The sequence below is a fragment of the Dicentrarchus labrax genome, unplaced genomic scaffold, assembly GCF_905237075.1.
Source record: "Dicentrarchus labrax unplaced genomic scaffold, dlabrax2021, whole genome shotgun sequence".
Classification (NCBI taxonomy): Eukaryota; Metazoa; Chordata; class Actinopteri; family Moronidae; genus Dicentrarchus; species Dicentrarchus labrax.
This window is the reverse complement of record NW_026136704.1, coordinates 31,073,845-31,094,113: the sequence shown is the minus strand read 5'-3', so window position 1 is coordinate 31,094,113 and position 20,269 is coordinate 31,073,845. Positions and strand designations below refer to the sequence as shown.

The 20,269-nt window shown below is 38.0% G+C and overlaps 2 protein-coding genes across 2 annotated transcripts in view; both read left to right on the top strand.

The window, feature by feature from the left end:
• Positions 1 to 13,774, top strand: part of LOC127363140 (uncharacterized) — a 74,340-nt gene extending 60,566 nt beyond the window's left edge. The window contains exon 11 of the mRNA XM_051399673.1: positions 11,441 to 13,774. Coding sequence (XP_051255633.1) covers positions 11,441 to 11,442 — 2 coding nt within the window. The 3' untranslated portion in view covers positions 11,443 to 13,774. The remainder of the gene's footprint in view (positions 1 to 11,440) is intronic.
• LOC127363142 (uncharacterized) lies at positions 947 to 11,421 on the top strand. The gene is made up of 9 exons (XM_051399676.1): positions 947 to 1,110; positions 3,376 to 3,467; positions 5,415 to 5,500; positions 6,973 to 7,189; positions 7,392 to 7,498; positions 8,219 to 8,330; positions 8,472 to 8,673; positions 9,056 to 9,394; positions 11,209 to 11,421. The coding sequence occupies exons 1-9, from the start codon at positions 995 to 997 to the stop codon at positions 11,369 to 11,371; spliced, it is 1,434 nt and encodes a 477-aa protein (XP_051255636.1). The 5' UTR covers positions 947 to 994; the 3' UTR covers positions 11,372 to 11,421.
• Positions 13,775 to 20,269: the final 6,495 nt, after the last annotated feature.

Genomic DNA, 20,269 nt, shown 5'->3' with positions numbered 1-20,269 from the left:
AATGTATAGGCTTTACCTATCTACATATGAGTATGAGCATTTTCGGAATTACAGTCCAACAACCGACGTTAACTCACGTTATGGTCTCTGTCGCTGAGAGTTTGATTGACAGCCTCACGGTAGCAACTGTGGCAAATCAACACATGGCTCATTTGAAAATTAAAATGAGCCATGTGTTGATTCAACCAACATTGGCTATACAAATGTTTTCAACAGCGACAGCAACCTCCTCAGGGTCATAAGTCCGCACTCTTCATAAAAGTGACACTAAAACTTTAAGTACTCAAATACTGTTTCTCCAAACGTGTTTATTATTTTAGGTAGTTATTATCACGATCATCCATGTCCAAGAGTCTGTTTCCCCGGATGAGATGGTTTTTATTCGTTATTTGACACTATAAACACACACTGACCTCCTCGAGCTTTTATTTTGGTACTTCCGGTTACCGGCATTTTGAATTTGCATATTAGTTAAATATTTAGTTTCACCCGAAACATTTAGATTTAACATTTAACATTTAACATTTAGATTTAACATTTAGATTTAGATTTAACATTTAGATTTAACATTTAGATTTAAGATTTAGATTTAGATTTAGATTTAACATTTAGATTTAACATTTAGATTTAGATTTAATATTTAGATTTAACATTTAGATTAAAATTTAACATTTAGATTTAGATTTAGATTTAGATTTAACATTTAACATTTAACATTTAATATTTAAATAAATAATCTAAAATATCTCTAAGTCGACAAATATTGTTGTAAATGTGCAAAAAAGTGACCCTCAAAAATTCATACCAGTTTTTTAAACATTGTTTGAAGCTAAATGTGACAAAATGTTGCTGTTATTTTCAGCGTGAGCCGCTTTACAAACGGCACCCCATAGCTGAAACATCTGAGGGAAATGTTACGAATCACTCATTTCTTCTGCTTGTCCAGGTTTCTCCGGAGACGTGTACGAGCAGAAAGGAGTGGAACTGAGGCAACATGTGTGCCATGTGCAGCAATCATCAGCAGCTGCTTCAGCTAAAGACTTTAAGACAGTTGATGTACTGCAGTACTGTCATCACCATCCTCTCTCTCATGCTGCTCTATACCTACAAGTGGGTGAAATTACTATTCTGACCTACCGTAGAAACTGTTGACAGTACAGGTTTTAATATGCAGAGCAGTTCAATTCACTACAATGTAAATTTGGTTTTAAACAGAGAACAGGCATTAATTCTGATGTTATTCATTAATATTCATTAGATGTGATGATGGTCTTTAGTGGAACCAAAATTTGTCAGTTGATCGATGATCGTCTTTTGACCAGTTTTAATACATTCAAATGATTATATGGGGACACATGTCCACCAGAAGAGGAGGCGTTACCCATGACCACTGAGAAAGTTCTGCTACATAAATATGATAAAAAACATTTTAGGGCAGTGTCCCTGATGCCAACCCACATGCAGAACAATCATAGCCGTCAGCTGTAAGTTGAAGGTTGTTACTTTGTACTTTGATAGGAGCAGATTCAGTGCTATGACATAATAATGGCTTTGTGCTCTGACACATATAAACTAGTATCATAAATATCAATGTTATCAAGAGCAAAACCGGGGAACAGGGCAATATCTAGGGTGTATCCCTTTACACGGGAATGCCTGGGAAATTAAAGACTGCAAAATGTCTATAAAATCCGACAGGGCTATGGGATATAGAGCTGACATGCTTGGCATGGTCATGCTGGGGAAACCATCAATTCAGGCTAAAAGCAATGAAGTTGATTCCCGATCAGTATTCCTGTTCCTTCCCTGTCTGGATGCAACCAAAGGGAGTCAAAATGACTAATAAAACCAATTCCAGTGGCAGTAGTAACATTTTTCTTCCATATGTGTAGACCAAAAAGACGGCTAAAATGCTCAGAGCTCCTGGTCAAAGTGGGAGTGACCAGACAGGACACAACTCCTCCCCAGGCTTAGGTCAGAGGCTCAAGTTCGTCATGACGTCATTTGTGCCAGCGTGCACTATCACAGTGTTGACAGAGGAATGGATGTCAACAAGAGCTTGAGTCAGTTCAATAAAATCATGTCTTCCCCCCAGAAAGACGTATGTATGTAATTGCACCAGGTAGCTTTATGAATCAGATGATAGAGTCTCCAACAATTAAAATCTAAGGTTGATTGGGGTTTCATTTGTAAATCGGAAGCTTTGATCTCAGTTTCAGTCATTAGAGATCTAACTGAGTGCAGGTAAGTTGACTTATTAATTATCTGGCCCGAAGCTTGTGTGGGGGAAGACACTGCAACAGTAACAGGTGGCTGTGGTAGGAGAGAGGGAGAGGAGACCACTGGAGCTGAGACTGAGTGGAGCAGGTTGTCAGACTGAAGGAGTAACAGTTTGAATGTTTGTGCCCAGGTGGGCCTGTTGTTCAGGTTGGTGAGCCTGTGGATGAGGTGAGGGTGGCAAGTTTAGATTAGATTAGATTCAACTTTATTGTCCTTGCACAAAGTACTGCTTTTTGCACTTCTGGTCAGATGCCTAACTGCATTTCGTTGTCTTTGTACTTGTAAAGTGCAGAGTAATATACATATGTACAGGGATATAAAAAATAACAGTATAGATATATATATGAATATGCTAGCAAGATATATACAGTATGGACAGCATTAACAGAATGAATGGAGTGAAGTGAATACACTAAGATATATATACAGCTTGTGAAGCAGCAGCAACAGTCGCAATTGCAAAAAGTAAAATTATGGTGTAATTATATAGTGTGGGTTAATTAAGTTAGGATATGTACAGTATGAACAGTATTAGCAGTATTTATATAGTGCAGATGTAAGTACAAGTATTAAATTGGTTGACATTATATACAGACAGTGGAATGCCATCACCGCCTATACCGAGGGGGTAGTAGAGGGGAAGAGAGTGCAACCCTAAACTAAGGATGCCCAGGAGGCTGGACACGGTGAATTGACTTCAATGGGAGAAGCTGCTCCATTGGAGGCCGAGGGCTGCTGGCTGCACACAGGCTCGAGACGTGTCAGCCGTTTTTTTTAAACGATGGAAACACACATTGATTTGCATTTTCTTTTGCAGATTTTGTGGAAGTTTGTTTTACATCTACACCACATGAAAACCAATGAAATATCACACTATTTACTGCTTTGGACAAGAGAATGTTACTTCGGGCACAAGACATCTTTGTCACTGTAAACATGTATTGAATTCGCAGAAATGATTGATTATGATTTTGTTTCTAAATATGCTGAGTTGAATGCTCTCTTACCTTTTGAATTGTTCTTGGAACTTCAGTTTAAAAGTTCTTGTCAAGTAAAATGTTGACATCAGCTAAATGATTTGCTGTGGATGCACAGGGTCGACAAGATCAAGTTTTACAAAGCAACCAGTGAGCCTCAGATTTTTGTGCAACCCACAGTGCCTCAACAGTGTGGTCAAGGACAAATAGGTAAACTAATTGTTTTCTGAACGCCGCTTTTTAAGAAATGTAGAATAACATCTGTCCCAAAGAAATATTTCGTCTTCCTGTTCTTCTCAGCTGCTGTTTATTATTTAAATATCCTATTTCCTGTTCCTGAACTCCTCGTGATCATTCTTGATTCACCTTAATGCTATTATTGTCTTTCACTATTTCCATTTATTGAATCTACAATTCCTACAATATATTTACTTTTTTCACATTACACCCATCAGTAAATTTCAAAATGGATTGAATGTTATGTGTTAATGTTAATGTGTCTATTCCAATGTTTATCTTAATGTAGGATGTACAGTGTGATAACTGTATATTAGTTTGTGTAATGCTGCGTTCCCACCAATAAAATAATTTGTGCGAGTAGATTATATACAAAGTCAATACAAAGCCACGAATAGAGGCAAATTCGCGCCAGGTGACGCGAATGACACAAATTGGGCGACGCAAACACGCATAAATACTGAACTGTGAGGACGAAATTTGCGCATATTGCGGGGTGTTTGCTGTGTTGTATGGGAAGAAGCAGAGAAACAGAGCTGCTGCCGCAGAGCTCTGCAGAAGAGAGTTCGAGCTTCTGGACGAATTCACTCCAGTAGTCACACTGGATTCTGCTCTTATCTGAAGACATTTACTGGCAAGAGGAGAGCTCGGAGTTTATTTTTAAACTTTTGGGATTAAAAAGTGGATTTATCCTCACTCTCTCTTCTCAACTTGTCTGCTGCAACCCACAAAATGTAATACCACCTTAATGAGGAACACTGAAAAGCACTGCACTGCAGTTCCATGTGATCTACAGTGCATCACTACAGCAAGATGAGAGAGGGAGAGGCTACTGTAGATGAGCAGAAACAAGATTTCCATGGGGTTTATTGTTACTTTTTAATGTACATAATGGCAAAGTGGAAACATTTTCATAATCTGCAAAAGATTAAGTAACAATTTCTTTCTATCTGCTCTTACCATACAATATCTACTCGTAGCAACTAAAACAACATCCATATATGTTAAGGAAAGGAAAAAATACTGTAAAAGTATAAGTTATATGACAACATGACACCACAATCTTAACCTAATCTTGAGAAGTATCAAGCTTCTAATCAGACTGGTTGGGTTCTTCAGTGGTCTGAAAGGTTTGTTTGTAAAGTCAACACGAACCGTACCAGAACTTAAATGCAACAATGTGTACATTTTTCTCCTGGCCCAGACGAATTACTTGTATAAAGATGGACGATTTGATAGGTCTCTAAAAGTGAAGCCAAAACATTTCGAGAATGGCAAAAAATGGCAACATAAATATCGTGGCTTTATTATTGTTCAGTGTGAGAAAGTGGAGCCGCGATGTCCAGCTTTAATATATCATTGGTCCGAACCATAGTTGTGAAAGCAAAGTGTAATCGCTACAATTTCAGCTCTCTTCATCTTTCTTTTAATTTGTTTTTGTCACATTTGTCTACTGACTATGTACAACTTGATGTGGTGGGTATGGTTGGGGTCTCACAGCATTTTACTGAATTGTATTTAACTGCTTTTTCAATCTGGATCTGGATTGGGCTTGTGGGACCTAATGGTAGGCAATGTGATTTGATTTTTTTCATTTCTATGGTTATACTCCCTTCTTTCATAAAAAGTAAGAAGTAAGTAAGACAACAGCATCACACAACTGCAACTGGCAGGGTGGATGGATTTATAACAGGAAATTATTTTTCATCCTTTCTGTTGGTTGCGATAATAATGTTTTCACAAGTTGATTTCTGAGATAGAAGAAGTGTGTTTCCTACCTGTCTGATTGTCTGACTGTTCATGTTTCTTGCCCCATCTGATTTGCAGAGAAATAGGCAACTTAGTATCTTTTGTGGAAAGACAGACATTAATGTTAAGCACTTATGCACCAACTCGGTCTAACATTTTTCACTCATGCAGTTCCTCAGGGACAAAAGGTGGCAGTCAACAGGACAAAAACGCTGCTCATATCAGCTTATCAGGAGCACCGTACAGGCAGAAAGGAGGTCAGTAAAAAAAAGCAGGGCACCAACTCCGCCAAGTTTCACTCCCTGTTCCTGTGCTCAGTGAATGCAACATAAGGCTACGTCATGATGACCAAATACCTTTCAGAACTAATGGCATTCCAATCAGCCTCAACTGTATTTTGTGGTTATTGCTAATTAGGAAATTAGAATGCTAATACACTGAACAACAAATAAAAAATAATACTAATACTAATACCTGTTTAACGTGTTAGCATGCTGATGTTGTCATTTAACTCAAAACACTCTCACAGAGCTGCTAGCATGACTGTAGCCTCTTAGTCTTGTTATCTTCTACACCTACAAAACCACACTAAATCCAGAAGCCCCATGGATCCATTGGCACTAAACCCCAGCAGTCACTGTATTTCGCCGCAGTTTCCCTATGTTGTAGTGGAAGTAGTGAGTCATTTATGTAGTAAGACAAAAAGTAAGCCACCTGAAGTTGAGATGGTGGCAATGTGTTGCACATCTGACTTTTTGCAGCAGAGGTTGAATCCTGTCAGACTTTCAATTAATATTAATCTCTTTATGAACTATGATAATTTTTTTAACCTTAACCAAGAATTATAGTTGACAGAAGTCAGTGCTGTGTGCAGGTCAGAGGTCTGTAGCGTTTATTTGATTAATATAATAGTTACAATAATCATATTTTCAATATAAACTTTATTTCACTAGTACAATAATTTGACTAATCGTCTTCCAGAGAAGGTTAATATAGTTCATTTGACAATAATACTACTGATACTGTAGATGCAGGGCATAGATCTGTGCTTTCTACTTAATTCATGTAATAATAACAATAATGAAATTATTAATAGGGATATTCCAAATCAACTTTTGTTGGCCCCCAATCTGATTAATATTGAGTATCTGCTGATCCAAATCCGATACTTTAAAAAATAAAAATAAAATAATAATAAATAATAAAAAAAATAATAATAAAGTTACACAGTGCTTTAACCCTAACTTTACCAAGATTCATCTGCCATAAGCACAATCTTTTCTTAACCTCAAGTAGTTTTCATGTGCAAATATTGTAAAAAGCAAAAACTCTGGCATTGAACGTAATCCCAGATTCTGAGGAAGCATCCAATATTGATGTGTTTGTCTGGCAATAGGCTTGTTTTTCTCTAAAGATTTTCACAAATACCTTTTTTATTTTAAAAATAAACCTCACAAAAAACATCTTTGTCAGACTTTCTACAGTTCCAACAATGCCCCACTCTGGTTTGTTCGAAATAAATCCTTAACTCACAGATAAAAACTGCAGTTTCAGTTGCTGTACTCTGCTATAATATATTATACTCATATATTGTATGTAACCTTTAAAGTGTAACAAAATAAAACAATGAAATAGGTAAAAGAAAAACAACTATTTAAAAAAAGATTTTAAGTTTACCTACTCCTCTTAACCTTGTAATAACATCCTTAATTTTGTCTTCTGGTGTCAGGTTCGTGTTATTGCAGTGGTGCTGAGGAGTGAGACAGTAGCCTATCGCTGCCTCCTCTGTTGTCATGACCAACTGTACATCTCTGAAGGTGTCAGCAACATCCACGCTGATCACTTTGGTTTTGCATATGGGACAGCAGACATCATGTGTCCTCTCCCCTCAGGCTGTGAGACTCCATCTTATATCACTGTGACCTCTGCTGCAGCAGACTCTGAAGGTAGTCACCCAATGTTTTAAGTAAATTTCACTGCCTGTAGTGTTTGATCCATAGACGTCAACAGACATTTGATATCTTTGCTGGTGATGACCTTATTCAGGTGTTTTTTAAACTTTAAACTTGTTCTTCAAGAGTACAGTGCAGAAATGTGATTGTCAAAATGTATCTGTGGTTCTTTTCTGTGGTCACTTGGATAAATCAGACAAAGAGTTTTTGGAAGTGAATAACCAGAAGGCCATAAGTGACTCCTTTCCTTACAATTTCACCGTCTGCCTCTCCACCATGTTTGATTTCACCAACGTGCTGCAGGTAACATCTCACACACATTCACAGTTTATAAATACTGGACAGAGCTTCCAATTCTTTGAAGTGAAGCCAACACAAAGTGTCTTAAACATGCATTCTTTCTAACGGCCAACAGGTGGCAGCTCCATCGGCTCCATAATATTGAGTCTTATGGAGAAATGAGCCTACTTCTCACTTGATTTAGTGCTTAGTAAACAGTTTCCTAATGAGTTTATGGTCTCAGGCTCTAGTTTCAAGTCTTCTTCCATACAGCATGCTGTTCATTTAGTAAATTATGGTCCCATTTAGAGTAAAATAGAATAAAGTCGGGTATGATTTAGGGCATGGTTAACCTTGTGACTGACCAATCATTCTCAGTGAATTCATCCAGCACAATGCACTAACCTCAGATCAAACAGGTAGTGCTGATCAAATATGAATCAAGATTCTGTCACTGCATTGCTTATTTCTCTCCTCAAATCTTTTCAGAAACATATTTCCGTTTACTGTTTATTTGTAATATGAGAACTTGTGTGACCAGGCAAGCTGTCATTGTTCCCTGCTATTCCTAGCACCTTTCCATCACACTTTACATTACAGTTAACCCAGAGAATATTTTCTCTAATGCTTCTTACCACTTTTTGCCCTTAATAATGGAGAGACACAGACTTTTTTGACTGTCAGGCATTTTAGTGCTTACATGCCCCTGGAGTGTGTCAACTAAACACTTGTGTTGTATTGTAGCTGGTCCAGGGTTTGGAAATGCTGCAGTTACTGGGGGTGAACAGAGTTGTCATCTATAAGACCAGCAACAGCCCTGAAATAAAGCACGTACTGGACTACTACACACAAAAAGGTGGAGTATGGTGGAGGTGGAATATTTTGTGTGTGATTGCACTAGCAGCCACAGTAGGGGTATTTTCTCCATCCATCCATTTTGAACAGTGTGCACAGACCTTGCCCCTCCTATAATCGATTTCTTTCAATGTCTTCTCAGGTTTAGTAGAGGTGATTCCTTGGTCTATGTCCAGATTTCTGAATGTATCTCGAGGCTGGCTGCCTGAACACGGTCCAGGTGACCTCCACTACTTCGGCCAGATTGCTGCTCTCAGTGACTTTATTTACAGATACATGTACCAATCCAGATATGTGGCCCTGCAGGATATAGATGAGCTCATACTGCCCCAGTCAGTCAACAGGTAGCACTATCTTTATGAAATGAGGCAAATGCCTGGTATCAGATTAAGTTCCTTATCAAGTTGTTACAGTACACTGACAGTAGGAAATACAGTTTTGGATCAATGTATTTATTACCCGTTTGTACACAATTACATCTAGGGTGTGTTTAAAATGGTTCATATATTTTACCACTACTTGAGACCCAGTATATCTTTGTGAATTACCTTAGGATAATTTATAATATTTAAACAGCAGTTATTGATACTTACATAGGAGTTACATATATTTACAAATTGAACATAGTGTGCTGTCGTATGTTACAAAGCATGTATTCTCTTTTTATATTCTTATTGTGTTTTTTTACCAATGTATTTTTTTCCTTTTAAATTATTCTCTTACCAGTTGGTCGGAGCTGTTGCCTCTGCTGGAAAAGGAATATGGCGCTGACAAGTGTTACATATTTCAGAATAACGTGTTCCCCAACACCATCACTCTGCCTCCTCCGACCTCCGAAACTCTGCCCCCACAGAGCCGCTGCTGCCCCGGCTGGCAGAATGTATCCGGGGTGAACATTCTGGCTCACCTGTACCAGGAACCCATCATTAAAGAGACTCATAACCTGAACTACAAGATAATTGTCAACCCCCGAGCTGTGTTCATCCCAACCGTCCACGGGCTGCTGCACTCACTGAACGGCTGCTCCTGGGTTGACAGGAATATAGCACGGATGTACCACACCAGGTAGACTGATGCTTGTGTACTCACTAATCAGAATTCCTCCACATAATTTGTTCAGGTTGCTGCAAGAAAGACAATCGATAAAACAAACTTATCTTCTCCCTAAAATGTGTTTATCAAATAGACCCACCACTTTCGAGTCATTTAGCTAGTGTTTTCGCAGTGTGCTTCTCTCATTACTGCATATGCCTTTAATTAGGGACCCTGCAAATAACAGGAAGGGAAAATGCAAAATAGGATTTACACCACCATAACAAGTAACCAGTGAGATGCAGCCTACTAGTTATACATAAATAAATAAACTTTTAGATGCAGTCGTTATTGATGAACACATGATTCTTTTGTATCAAATAAACAGAGAAAGGGAAGTTTTTGTCAAACATGAATTTTAACTTTCTGCAGTAATCGGATTCCTTAAACATTGTGAATATGGTAAATGGACTGTACTTGTAGCGCAACTAGATGCCACATTCGCCTTTTCACACACATTCACACAGTGATGGCAAAAGCCCATCGAACAGACACTAACTCATTCACATTCACACCGATCACACAGCATCTGGGGTAATTTGGGGTTCAGTATCTTGCTCAAGGATAGTTCAGGACGACCCGCTCTACTAAAACGCTTAATTTCTTACAGGAAATCATTGAAACAAGAGTGCCAATCTTTTGAGTTAATAGTTAACAATATAATGTCCCTTATACTACCAGTAGGCAATATGAGGAGGGATGCTATCATGTTAGCTAAATGACAGAAATCCTTCCTTCCTTGGTCCTTTATCTGATGGAGGTTTGTGCAAGTATGGCCACGACCATGGCTCAGAAATATCAGTAGCCTAACAATAAAATTCCACCGGGCTTGGCTTTGTGACACCGTGAATCTGCACGTCATCATATCCCACGAGAGTGTTTCAGAAGCAGAGCATCTTGCCTGCCCAATGTTGTTGACTTGTGTATTTTGTCTTTTCTTTTCTTGATATTAGTGCTTCTACCAAGACTGAATTCTGGTCTGGTGCCACAGGTCTTGAGGTTATGTTGATGTTGTGTGAAAGTCAATTTATTTTGAAAATTGACCGGATTCTCTATGTTGTTTCTGTGCCTGACTTTCTGCCAATGTGATCTGCTCTATGCTGCTTTACGCAACTGGGTAGTGCCATCCATCAAAAGTAGACCAGTGTATTCTCCATGAACACTGTATAGAATGGGAGCAATCCGCTCTGCCGGCCACAGTGCAGCCAGAAAGTGTTGCAAACGCACCCAGTGGATTTTGGCCACAACTGTGCTGTGTGTTGATAAATCCATGCCGCTGTCCGTGGTGCTGAAGTTGCAGCAGACAGATTTGTAATTGTGCCACCCTTCTTTCAGTTTCCTCTTGGATCAAATATTATGATAGATAATATTCTCTGTACTATATACTTATTCATCTGAGAAAGCTAACACAGGTTAATCACTGGTTGTCACCATCAGCAGAAATTAAACCATAGGATTACACAGAATTGCAGTATATGAATAGAGAATAAAGTTGAGTTTCCTTTTTTATCCACTTCAGGAAGAAAAATCCTCCGACTGAACCAAACATTCGGTTGCATTCACCACTAAACTGAAAACTACAGATTATACTTTATTACAATCTGATAAAAACAGTTTAAATCAGTTCTCTTTTAGATTTGTGATCTTGGATTAAAGAAGCATGTAATATTCAATACAGCTGACTGTCGCCTCAAATGCAAATTTACCAAAACCAACAGTTACTCTCCAACTCTTTCCTAACAGCTATGTTTGTGCATCACGTTTCTTTCGTCTTTCTGTCTGTGCAGAGCTCCAAAACAACCCAATCTGACACCAGACCAGCTGATTTATGATGGCCGACTGCTGAGCTACAGTGCCCAGCTCACATTGACTGTCAATACTGTGCTCATGGAGAGTGGACTTCTACCAGAGGATTGTGTGTGTGTGCTAGAACAAGAAGCCAAGTTGTAACATGCAGACATCTTTTTTAACGTCTTTTAAATAAATATATGTTTTAAGGATATTTGCCTTTATTGACAGGACAGCTCAGGATAGACAGGAAAGGGGGAGAGAAAGAGAGGAGATGACATGCAGCAAACAGCCACAGGTTGGACTCAAACCCCAGCTCTACCAGGTGAGCTACAAGTACGCTGCTGCAAAGGTGTTTAAAGACACATATAATTGAATAGACACTGCTAAAGTGTGAAACCGGTGAAATGCATCGTTTCCTGACTAAAATGACTGAGTTTGAATATTGTTGGAAACATTTGGGATAATGGAAGTACACAACTCAACATAATATATAACATAGGTTGCACATCAATGAGCCACACTAGTTTATTTTGACTCAATCACACATACACTGTCCTGCTGTACAAATACTCGCTAGAGCACCAAATGTGGATTAATCCGCCACAGAAAATAGTCCCTAATGAGTGCATTACAAATTTCTTCCCCTTTGAGTTCTGTCCCCCATCGTTGCTGTTGTCGTCGTCATCGTCTTCTTCATGTTCATCATCATCAGTCACTACTATTGGTGTAGTTGTTGCTGTGCGTCCGTCTCTGTCTCTATCTCTCTCTCTCATGCTCTCTCTCTCTCTCTCACCCCAACTGGTCGAGGCAGACGACCACCCACCTAGAGCCGAAGGATCTGTCCTAGGTTTCTGCCTTTTAACAGGCAGTGTTTCAATTCAATTCAATTCAATTTTATTTGTATAGCGCCAATTCATAACAGAAGTTATCTCAGGACACTTTTCAAATAGAGCAGGTCTAGACCGAACTCTTTATAACATTATTTACAGAGACCCAACAGTACCACCATGAGCAACTTGGCGACAAGGGCAAGGAAAGGGCAAGGAAAGTTCGGTCTAGACCTGCTCTATTTGAAAAGTGTCCTGAGATAACTTCTGTTATGAATTGGTGCTATACAAATAAAACTGAATTGAATTGTAAAGAGCTGCATTTCCTGTTTGTATCATGTGATGGTGTTTCCTTGTTTGGGTTATTTTTGCCATACTGTATAATTCATTTTCTTTTTGATTGATTTATGATTAATTTAATTTACTTTTTAGTAGGGATGTCCGATAATATCAGCCCTCCGATAATATCGGCCGATATTCACTAAAAAATGTAATATCAGGAATTATCGGTATCGGGTTTTTATAACCGATGTTTGTTCTGTAGGCTTCAGCATTTCCGAGCCTGCATGAACGCAGGCGCGCTCGCTAGATGACGTATAACAACAACAACAACTACACGCTAGACTGGTTGGTTGCTAACCGTGGCTAACAAGCAAACAATTTAAAGCTGAATGATTTTAATATTAACACAAAATAAGTGCAATGTACCTTAAATATTTTACCCTGCTATGAGCTGTTCCTTAACCAAACTAAGAATTGGCTTAGAATTTACATTAGCACTCCTTCAGGTGAATAATACAATTAAACACATTAACCAAAGCTAGCGCGTAGCTAGCGTTAGCACTCTTTTCAGTATTAATACAATGAAAGTTGAAGTTGTTCTCTTATTTTGCACAGACAGTGTTTACATTTGGAAAGCCATGTTGCATTTATGTATGCATCCAGTGGGGCATCACAATACAATTAGGCATAATGTGTTAATTCCACAATAGGAGATATGTTATGTTGTTACAGTTTTGGTGTAAAGAGCCTGCATATATCGGTATCAGGTGATATCGGTATCAGAAATTGAGAGTTGGACAATATCGGAATATTGGCTATCGGCAGAAAAGCCAATATCGAGCATCCCTACTTTTTAGAGTTGAACCTTGATATGAAGGACGATCACAGTTCTATCATTTTTAGTAAATGAATGAATCTTGTTGAGGAACCAGTCTTCTAATGTTTGCAGACAATAAAACACCTCTGGCAGCTTCAGTTTCTAAACAGTTGACAGAATATTTTGTATCTATGCTAGCATTGTTCAAATAAAAACAACGGTACATTAGAATTGCACCAATTTACCAAGAGAAGGCTACATTAACTAAATATAGATGACAAGCCATGGCACTGATGTTCACTGTTGTGTATGTTTGTGTGGAATACCTAAAAATGTGAGAAATGTGAAGAAATTGTTTAAGCACCGAACCTGGGGCGACAGAGCCTTCTCTGTAGCTGCCCCCTCCCTCTGGAACTCTCTCCCCAAACAAATCCCTGACTGCACCGACCTTCCAGCATTCAAATCAATGACAAAATCTCACCTTTTTACAATTGCTTTTAATGTTTAGCTTAGTCCAATGTGTTTTTAGTGTTTTACAATTTTTATGTTGTTTTGCTGCTTTTATGTTGTCTTTATGTAAAGTGTCTTTGAGTATCCAGAAAAAGAGCTTATAAATAAAATTTATTATTATTATTATTATTATTATTATTAAGTACACAAGTCATCAAAGTACATAACATAAGTCTATCTTGCTGCTGCACACCAATGATCCACACTAGTTTATTTTGCCTCAATCACACATACACTGTACTGCTGTACAAATACTCACTTGAGCACCAAATATGAGCACCAAATTAGTGGTCCCCAACGAGTGCATTACAAATTTCCTCCCCTTTGAGTTCAAAGAGCTGCATTTCTTCTTCTCAGTTTGTATCATGTGATGCTGTTTCCTTGGTTGGATTAATTTTCTTTTGTGATTGATTTGTGATTAATTAATACATTTTAAAAATATTTTTGGGGCTTTTATTGCCTTTGAACGATAGTGACAGCTGTAGAGTGACAAGAAAGGGGGGAGAGAGAAAGAGGGGATGACATGCAGATTTGTGCTTCATTTAACAGTATTGAAACTTGATATGAAGGACGATCACAGTTCTGATCTTGTTGAGGAGCAGGTCTTCTAATGTTTGCAGACAATAATACACCTCTGGCAGCTTCAGTTGCGAAATCTTTTGTATCTATGCTAGCATTGTTCAAATAAAAACAACTGTACATTAGAATTGCACCAACTTACCAAGAGAAGGCTACATTTACTAAATATAGATGACAAGCCATTGCACTGATGTTCACTGTCATATATGTTTGTGTGGAATACCTTAAAATGTGAGAAACGTGAAGAAACTGTTCACAAAAGACAGAAGGAAATATTAACTTGAAACTGTTGCTGCCTTTTTACACATTTGTTCATTAAGTTATTGTGTAATGTCATTGTCTGAAGAAAATCCTACTGTATTTTTAATAGAGGTTTTGGACTGGATGACGTTTAAAGTTGTTTCTTTTTTTTGATAAAATGAATTTAGTTTGCAGACCTCAAACATATTTATATTTATTTTCATAAAGAGGATATTTGTTATGCAAGCACACAGAAACCTGTTTTTAGCCAATGTTTAGAGGAAACCAGACAACACTTTCACTATGTTGTTCACCGAGGTCAACACGTGAGGCCTTTATTTAGAACTGGCTGAAGGTATTACGTACAGGTGAATGTTAGGGATGCCAGGTTGCTGAAGGGCAGAGAAAGAGATATAGATAATGTGCTGATAAATGTAAATTGTGTGCTCAAACATTTTCTTTTGAGGTCACCTTTGATATGAATTGTATGTGGTGCAGATTTACAACTCAGCAAGGCATCAGCTATCATGACATTTTGTCAACATATTATTGTGCCTATTGTTGCTGCACACGCATCATCAGTTGGTTTTCTTATCTTCTTCCTACAGATATTAATAACATTAATGACTACCTCTAAATGATAAAAATGAGAATAAGTATCTCTCTTATTGTGCTTAATGGATGTGGGCCTGTGAAACTGTGATAACTATAGAAGGATTGCATAATAATTTCTTCAATATTTCTCTTAATTTGCCTCAGTTTGTTAAATTAGATTTATTTTGAAAGTATTGACCCAAAGTCTAACTGTGTTATGATGTCTAACTTTTTTCACTCTATGTAGTTTCTCTTTGTGTCCACTGGAGGGAAGCAAACATTCATGATTCCACATCAGCATCAAGGCAGACCTGACAACCTAATCTCCAGACCAGAAAACTGTTCATTTAGTTTTTAACCTATAATTATGTTATTTGTAATAAATAGATTAGTATGGAATATATTGATGTTTCCAACAATAATAATAATGATAACAATTATACTGATATTAACCACAAATATCCAGACCAGTGGAGGATGCTGAGCATTCATGTTTCTGAAAAGAAAACACATGCGTGTTATGAGTTACATTAATATTTCACTTTATCCAACTTATAATATTTCAATGATCATACTGTGTATGTGCCAATTACATGGCATGGCTCAAAGTATGGACTTCAATTTTCTACTCAGATATGACTGTTGAACACATAAATCAAAAAGCAGGGCGAAAGGGTTTTTTCTTTCATGTGAACTATTCTTACAAACTCCATACTAATACTAAAGCATGTAGAGTTCACTACACTGGAAAAGCGGAAAAATAGTTTTCTCAAACCAGACAGAATGCATATTGAATAAAGTGGTGTGCTGTGGATTTAAAGCAGAGGGGAGCTGAAGATTTACATGATTTGTAGGTTCACCACTTCAACGGACACTTTTTACATTGTCTTCACATTCCCATTTCATATGTTGTTATAGTTGATATTTTCACTATAACGAACTATGTGGGCAAAGGCACACATTTTCTGACAGTCTCTCCAGGAAGACATTCATAGTGCTGCACTCATTTGTCACTCAATAGTTATTTAAAAAATGAAAAGGTCGAACTCTGGCTCCTTTCTTACCTCTGCACACTTGGCCAATTGCTGCATGAAGTAAATGTGAAAGTTCTGTTGGCAGTTTCAGTGAACAAATCTGAGAGTCCTGGGTGCAATGCAGATCTGTGCCAACGCTCCCCACACTTTACAGACACATTAATTCATCAGAGTGAACGCTCTGTTCCATACTATAAGTCAGTCTGTGAACCTAATTTTCTGCCCACCCTTCACCACCTACTGATTGGCCTGAGGGAGAGGCCACCAACCCCCCACTGGGAGAGACAGACTGGCAGAGTAAAACCCTCTAATGGGACAACTGTGGACTAAAATATAACCCAAAGGCAATTGATTTGAGTAACTTTCTGGGACAAGTCAAATGGAAAGTCATAGATTAAGGGCTTTTACTTTAGAAAGGAATTTTGAACGCATGAACTTTTCAGTGAGAGGTGCAAATTTTGGATACAGGCAGATGAAATGAAGTTAACTTTTATCCAGACTTCAATCAAATGATTGTTTTGTAATTGATGTTACAAGTAATTCAAGTCATTTATAAAGATTTAAACAAACAATTTGTTAATATTTCCAATATTTACTGAGCAAGAGTGAGAGTGAGAGGCCTGTCCTAAATACAGGCAGGTTGAGTTCAGTGATTGAAGCAAATCAAAATCTGAGCCATTAATTGAAGTTAGTTCTGGGCAGAAGTGTGCTGATTTTACACATCAACGTGTGTTTACAGGTCTGTAAAGCTGTAGGTTATAATCCCCAATGTTATTGCACATAGGGGATGCAATCAAACACAACAAAACAAAAGGTAAATGCTTATTTAACATGCCAGAATTATACCCCCCTTTCAGTACCATGGTAGCACCACACGGCCAGACGTGGCAAAACAATTATGACCATGTCATCTGATATTTTTATTAGTAGTCAATTAATTCAGCTTTAATTAATTGATGTTGCTGTGTTGGCAGCCAACATTTGCTCAGCAGATTGTGTTGAAATATGAATGTGATATGACCTCAGCTACACCCAGTTCAGAAAATGTGTAAATCAAGATAAGAGTATAAAAGCTTGTGAGTACCCAGGGAGGGACCAGGAGTGAAACCCAACCTGCTGCACAGTGGGTTAAATTCCGAGGTTGCAAATAACATCAGACCTAGTTTAGTAATTTAACTTTTAAGATGTTTCAGTAAAAATGTCCTTGTGTGTTAAAAAGACAAAGTACAAACATGTACGTATTACTACTATTACTGTAAGTGCAACTAATCCTAACCAAGTCATTTTTGTACCTAAGCCCAACCAAATCTTAACCTAGCTTTGCAAGATCAGAAAAAGCTTTTAAATGTATTTTATTTTTGAAACATCATTGTCAGAAGTCAAAGTCTGCATGGAATAATTTGAGCTTATTAAGAAGAAAATAACTTTAATGAGTTAAAACGTCTTGAATTAAATTTGAAGAATGATATAGAATCAGCAGTAGAGTCTTGAACTATTGTACTGATAGGTCTGATGGTGGCGTTAGAGCAAAGGTCCAGTGGTCACCAAATCAATGAATTCTGCGCAACATATTTTTACAGCAATCCAGCCATTACTTTGAGACATAGCTTGTGTGTTGTGTTTACAACTCATTTCTCCTCCCTGGAAGTGGCCAAAAAAACAATTACTGCAGGTTTAATAATTGCTTTTAACTTGGAATGTGTATATGTACGTTTATGAGGGGCATATTTAGTGTCTTAGCTTTTCTTTTGTTAACCCAAGAAATAGTTTGTGTTTGTGTGTGTGTGTGTGTGTGTGTGTGTGTGTGTGTGTGTGTGTGTGTGTGTGTGTGTGTGTGTGTGTGTGTGTGTGTGCGTGTGTGCGTGTCTGTGGGCTTTTGTGTCTAATTACAGCCTCCTCTATGTTGTACCTCATCACCCCCCACTGACTCTCTCTCCCGCTGTAACAGGGATCAGTGGCAGTGAATGAGCAGCTTGCCGTGTCACCGTTAATACGGTAGGGAGGTCGGAGGAAAGAGGAGGAGGGAGTCATTCACTCCTTATGCCTCTGTATACCTCTACATGAAAAAGAGAGCAGAGTAAGAGAAACAAACAGAAGATGATCAGTCACTTCTGAGAATTGGCACTGGAAGTAAGGAGTGAAACAAAGAGGCAAAGATCTGCAGAGAAAGGGAGGAAAAGAGAGAGAGTTATACTGATGAAAGGGGAGAGAAAAAGGAGAAGGAAGACACTGGACACATAAAAAAGAGCAAAGGTCTGAGGTAGGAGAAAAAGAAAAAAGGAAGGAGTCCCTCTTTCTTCCAGTTTTTTTTTCTGCTGTGGGATTAACAGGATTCTCTACACCTCCTCTCCTGAAGAAATACCCCACTGTCTTGTTCTGTTCTTCTGTTCCCCATCCCTCCATCCAGAGAGAGAGGAGGACGTCTGTTGCAGGCCCAAAACTGGAACCAAGGAGGGACAAAGAGAGAAAGAGAGGGACAGAAGAACGAGAGCACGAGAAGAGTTCAGATCACGCAAAAGGTAAGGACAAACAATCAGTCAGAAGGCTTATAGATGCACGCTGGCTTTATGCATAATCTCCTTAGAGAGAGTGTGTGTGTGTGTGTGTGTGTGTGTGTGTGTGTGTGTGTGTGTGTGTGTGTGTGTGTTTTAAAGACCCATGGTGTATTTTAGCACTGTGGTCCACCCAATGTGTCTTTCTTATTTCTTAAAGAAATATTAGCAGTTGAACATAAGAATTACAAGTTTCTCAGGACATGTATAAAAATATGTCAAAAATACAGAAAACGCAACAACAACAAGAATTGTTTACTGTTGGTAATTCAACATTGTATCACACCGTACTAGCAGCAGATAGTGGTAGAAGTTTCCAAAATTGTGAGATATGTCCAAATAATGTAAACAGCTGTTGTCCAATTAAAACCAGGCTTGTTTGTTGATCAGTGTCAGTCTGTAGCTTTAAGATTACGACTTGCTTTTTTGATAGGTATCATATTCTGCAATGCTAATAATTCATGAATCAACTGCTACGAGTTTGTCACCAATAATAAGGTAGTAATATTGTTACTGTATACTGTAGAACAGTGGTTTCCAACTGAGAGTCTGTTAATATGAGGGGTTGTAAAGTAGAAGAACAAACATCTCTGCTACACAAAATTATTTTGTACTTGTTGTTCTGAAATTGTTTAAAATATTGGAGGGTTTTACCTTCTCAAAAGTTTACTAGTCGTGAACTTGCTGAAACAAATGATGCTCTTGTTTTTTCAGGAGGACAGTCTTGATGTGTTTCAACACCCTGTTACACAAAAATAGTTATATGTTGTCTAACACTGTCGACCACAGATCCCTGTAGTATGGTATCTGATGGTTTACTCAACTGCACTTTAATACACTCATTTTTAATCTTCTACAAACATTTACACTGTATTTTTTCAGTCAACACACTAGCAAATCTTTACTTAAGAATCTTTGAAAGTTAAGGTCTGATTTCATTTAAAACCTCTGAATTTGACCTGACTCTACAACATGTTAGGTTTGACTCCTGGTCCCTCCCTGGGTACTCACAACGTTTTTATACTCTTATCTTAATGCATACATTATGATATCATTTTCTGAACTGGGTGTAGCCGAGGTCATATTAACATTCACATTCCAACACAATCTGCTGATGTGAGCAAATTCTGGCTGAATTAAATGGCTCCTTTTGGCCTGTCTGAGGCATCAAAACATGCTGAAAACATCTGATATTGTCACTTTAAAAAGGTGTGAATGTGTTCACAATAATCATATGGTCCTCAGTGTGAATGACTGGTTACTGTATTAACAATGCACCATTTTTGAAAGTTTAGTGTACATTGATTTGTACATATGGTTCTATTTTTCTCTGAAATGAATTGAATACAGACTCAAACAAAGGAGGACCAGTACCTCAAAATTGTTCTTAAGAGTTCTCAGCTGACATTGCACGAACACAGTCACTATGGACGGTTAAACTAAAAAATCTAAATTGATGCAGCAAAACCAGAGATCTTTTTTACTCTGTATATTCTTCTTGCTTGTCAAAACTTGGCACCTATACTACCCACAATGCAACTCAGTCAGTTGAGTTTGAGATTTGGGTCAAGCCCCCAGGCTTTAAAGCCAATTTGACAAAATGGTCATACCGTGTAATTACA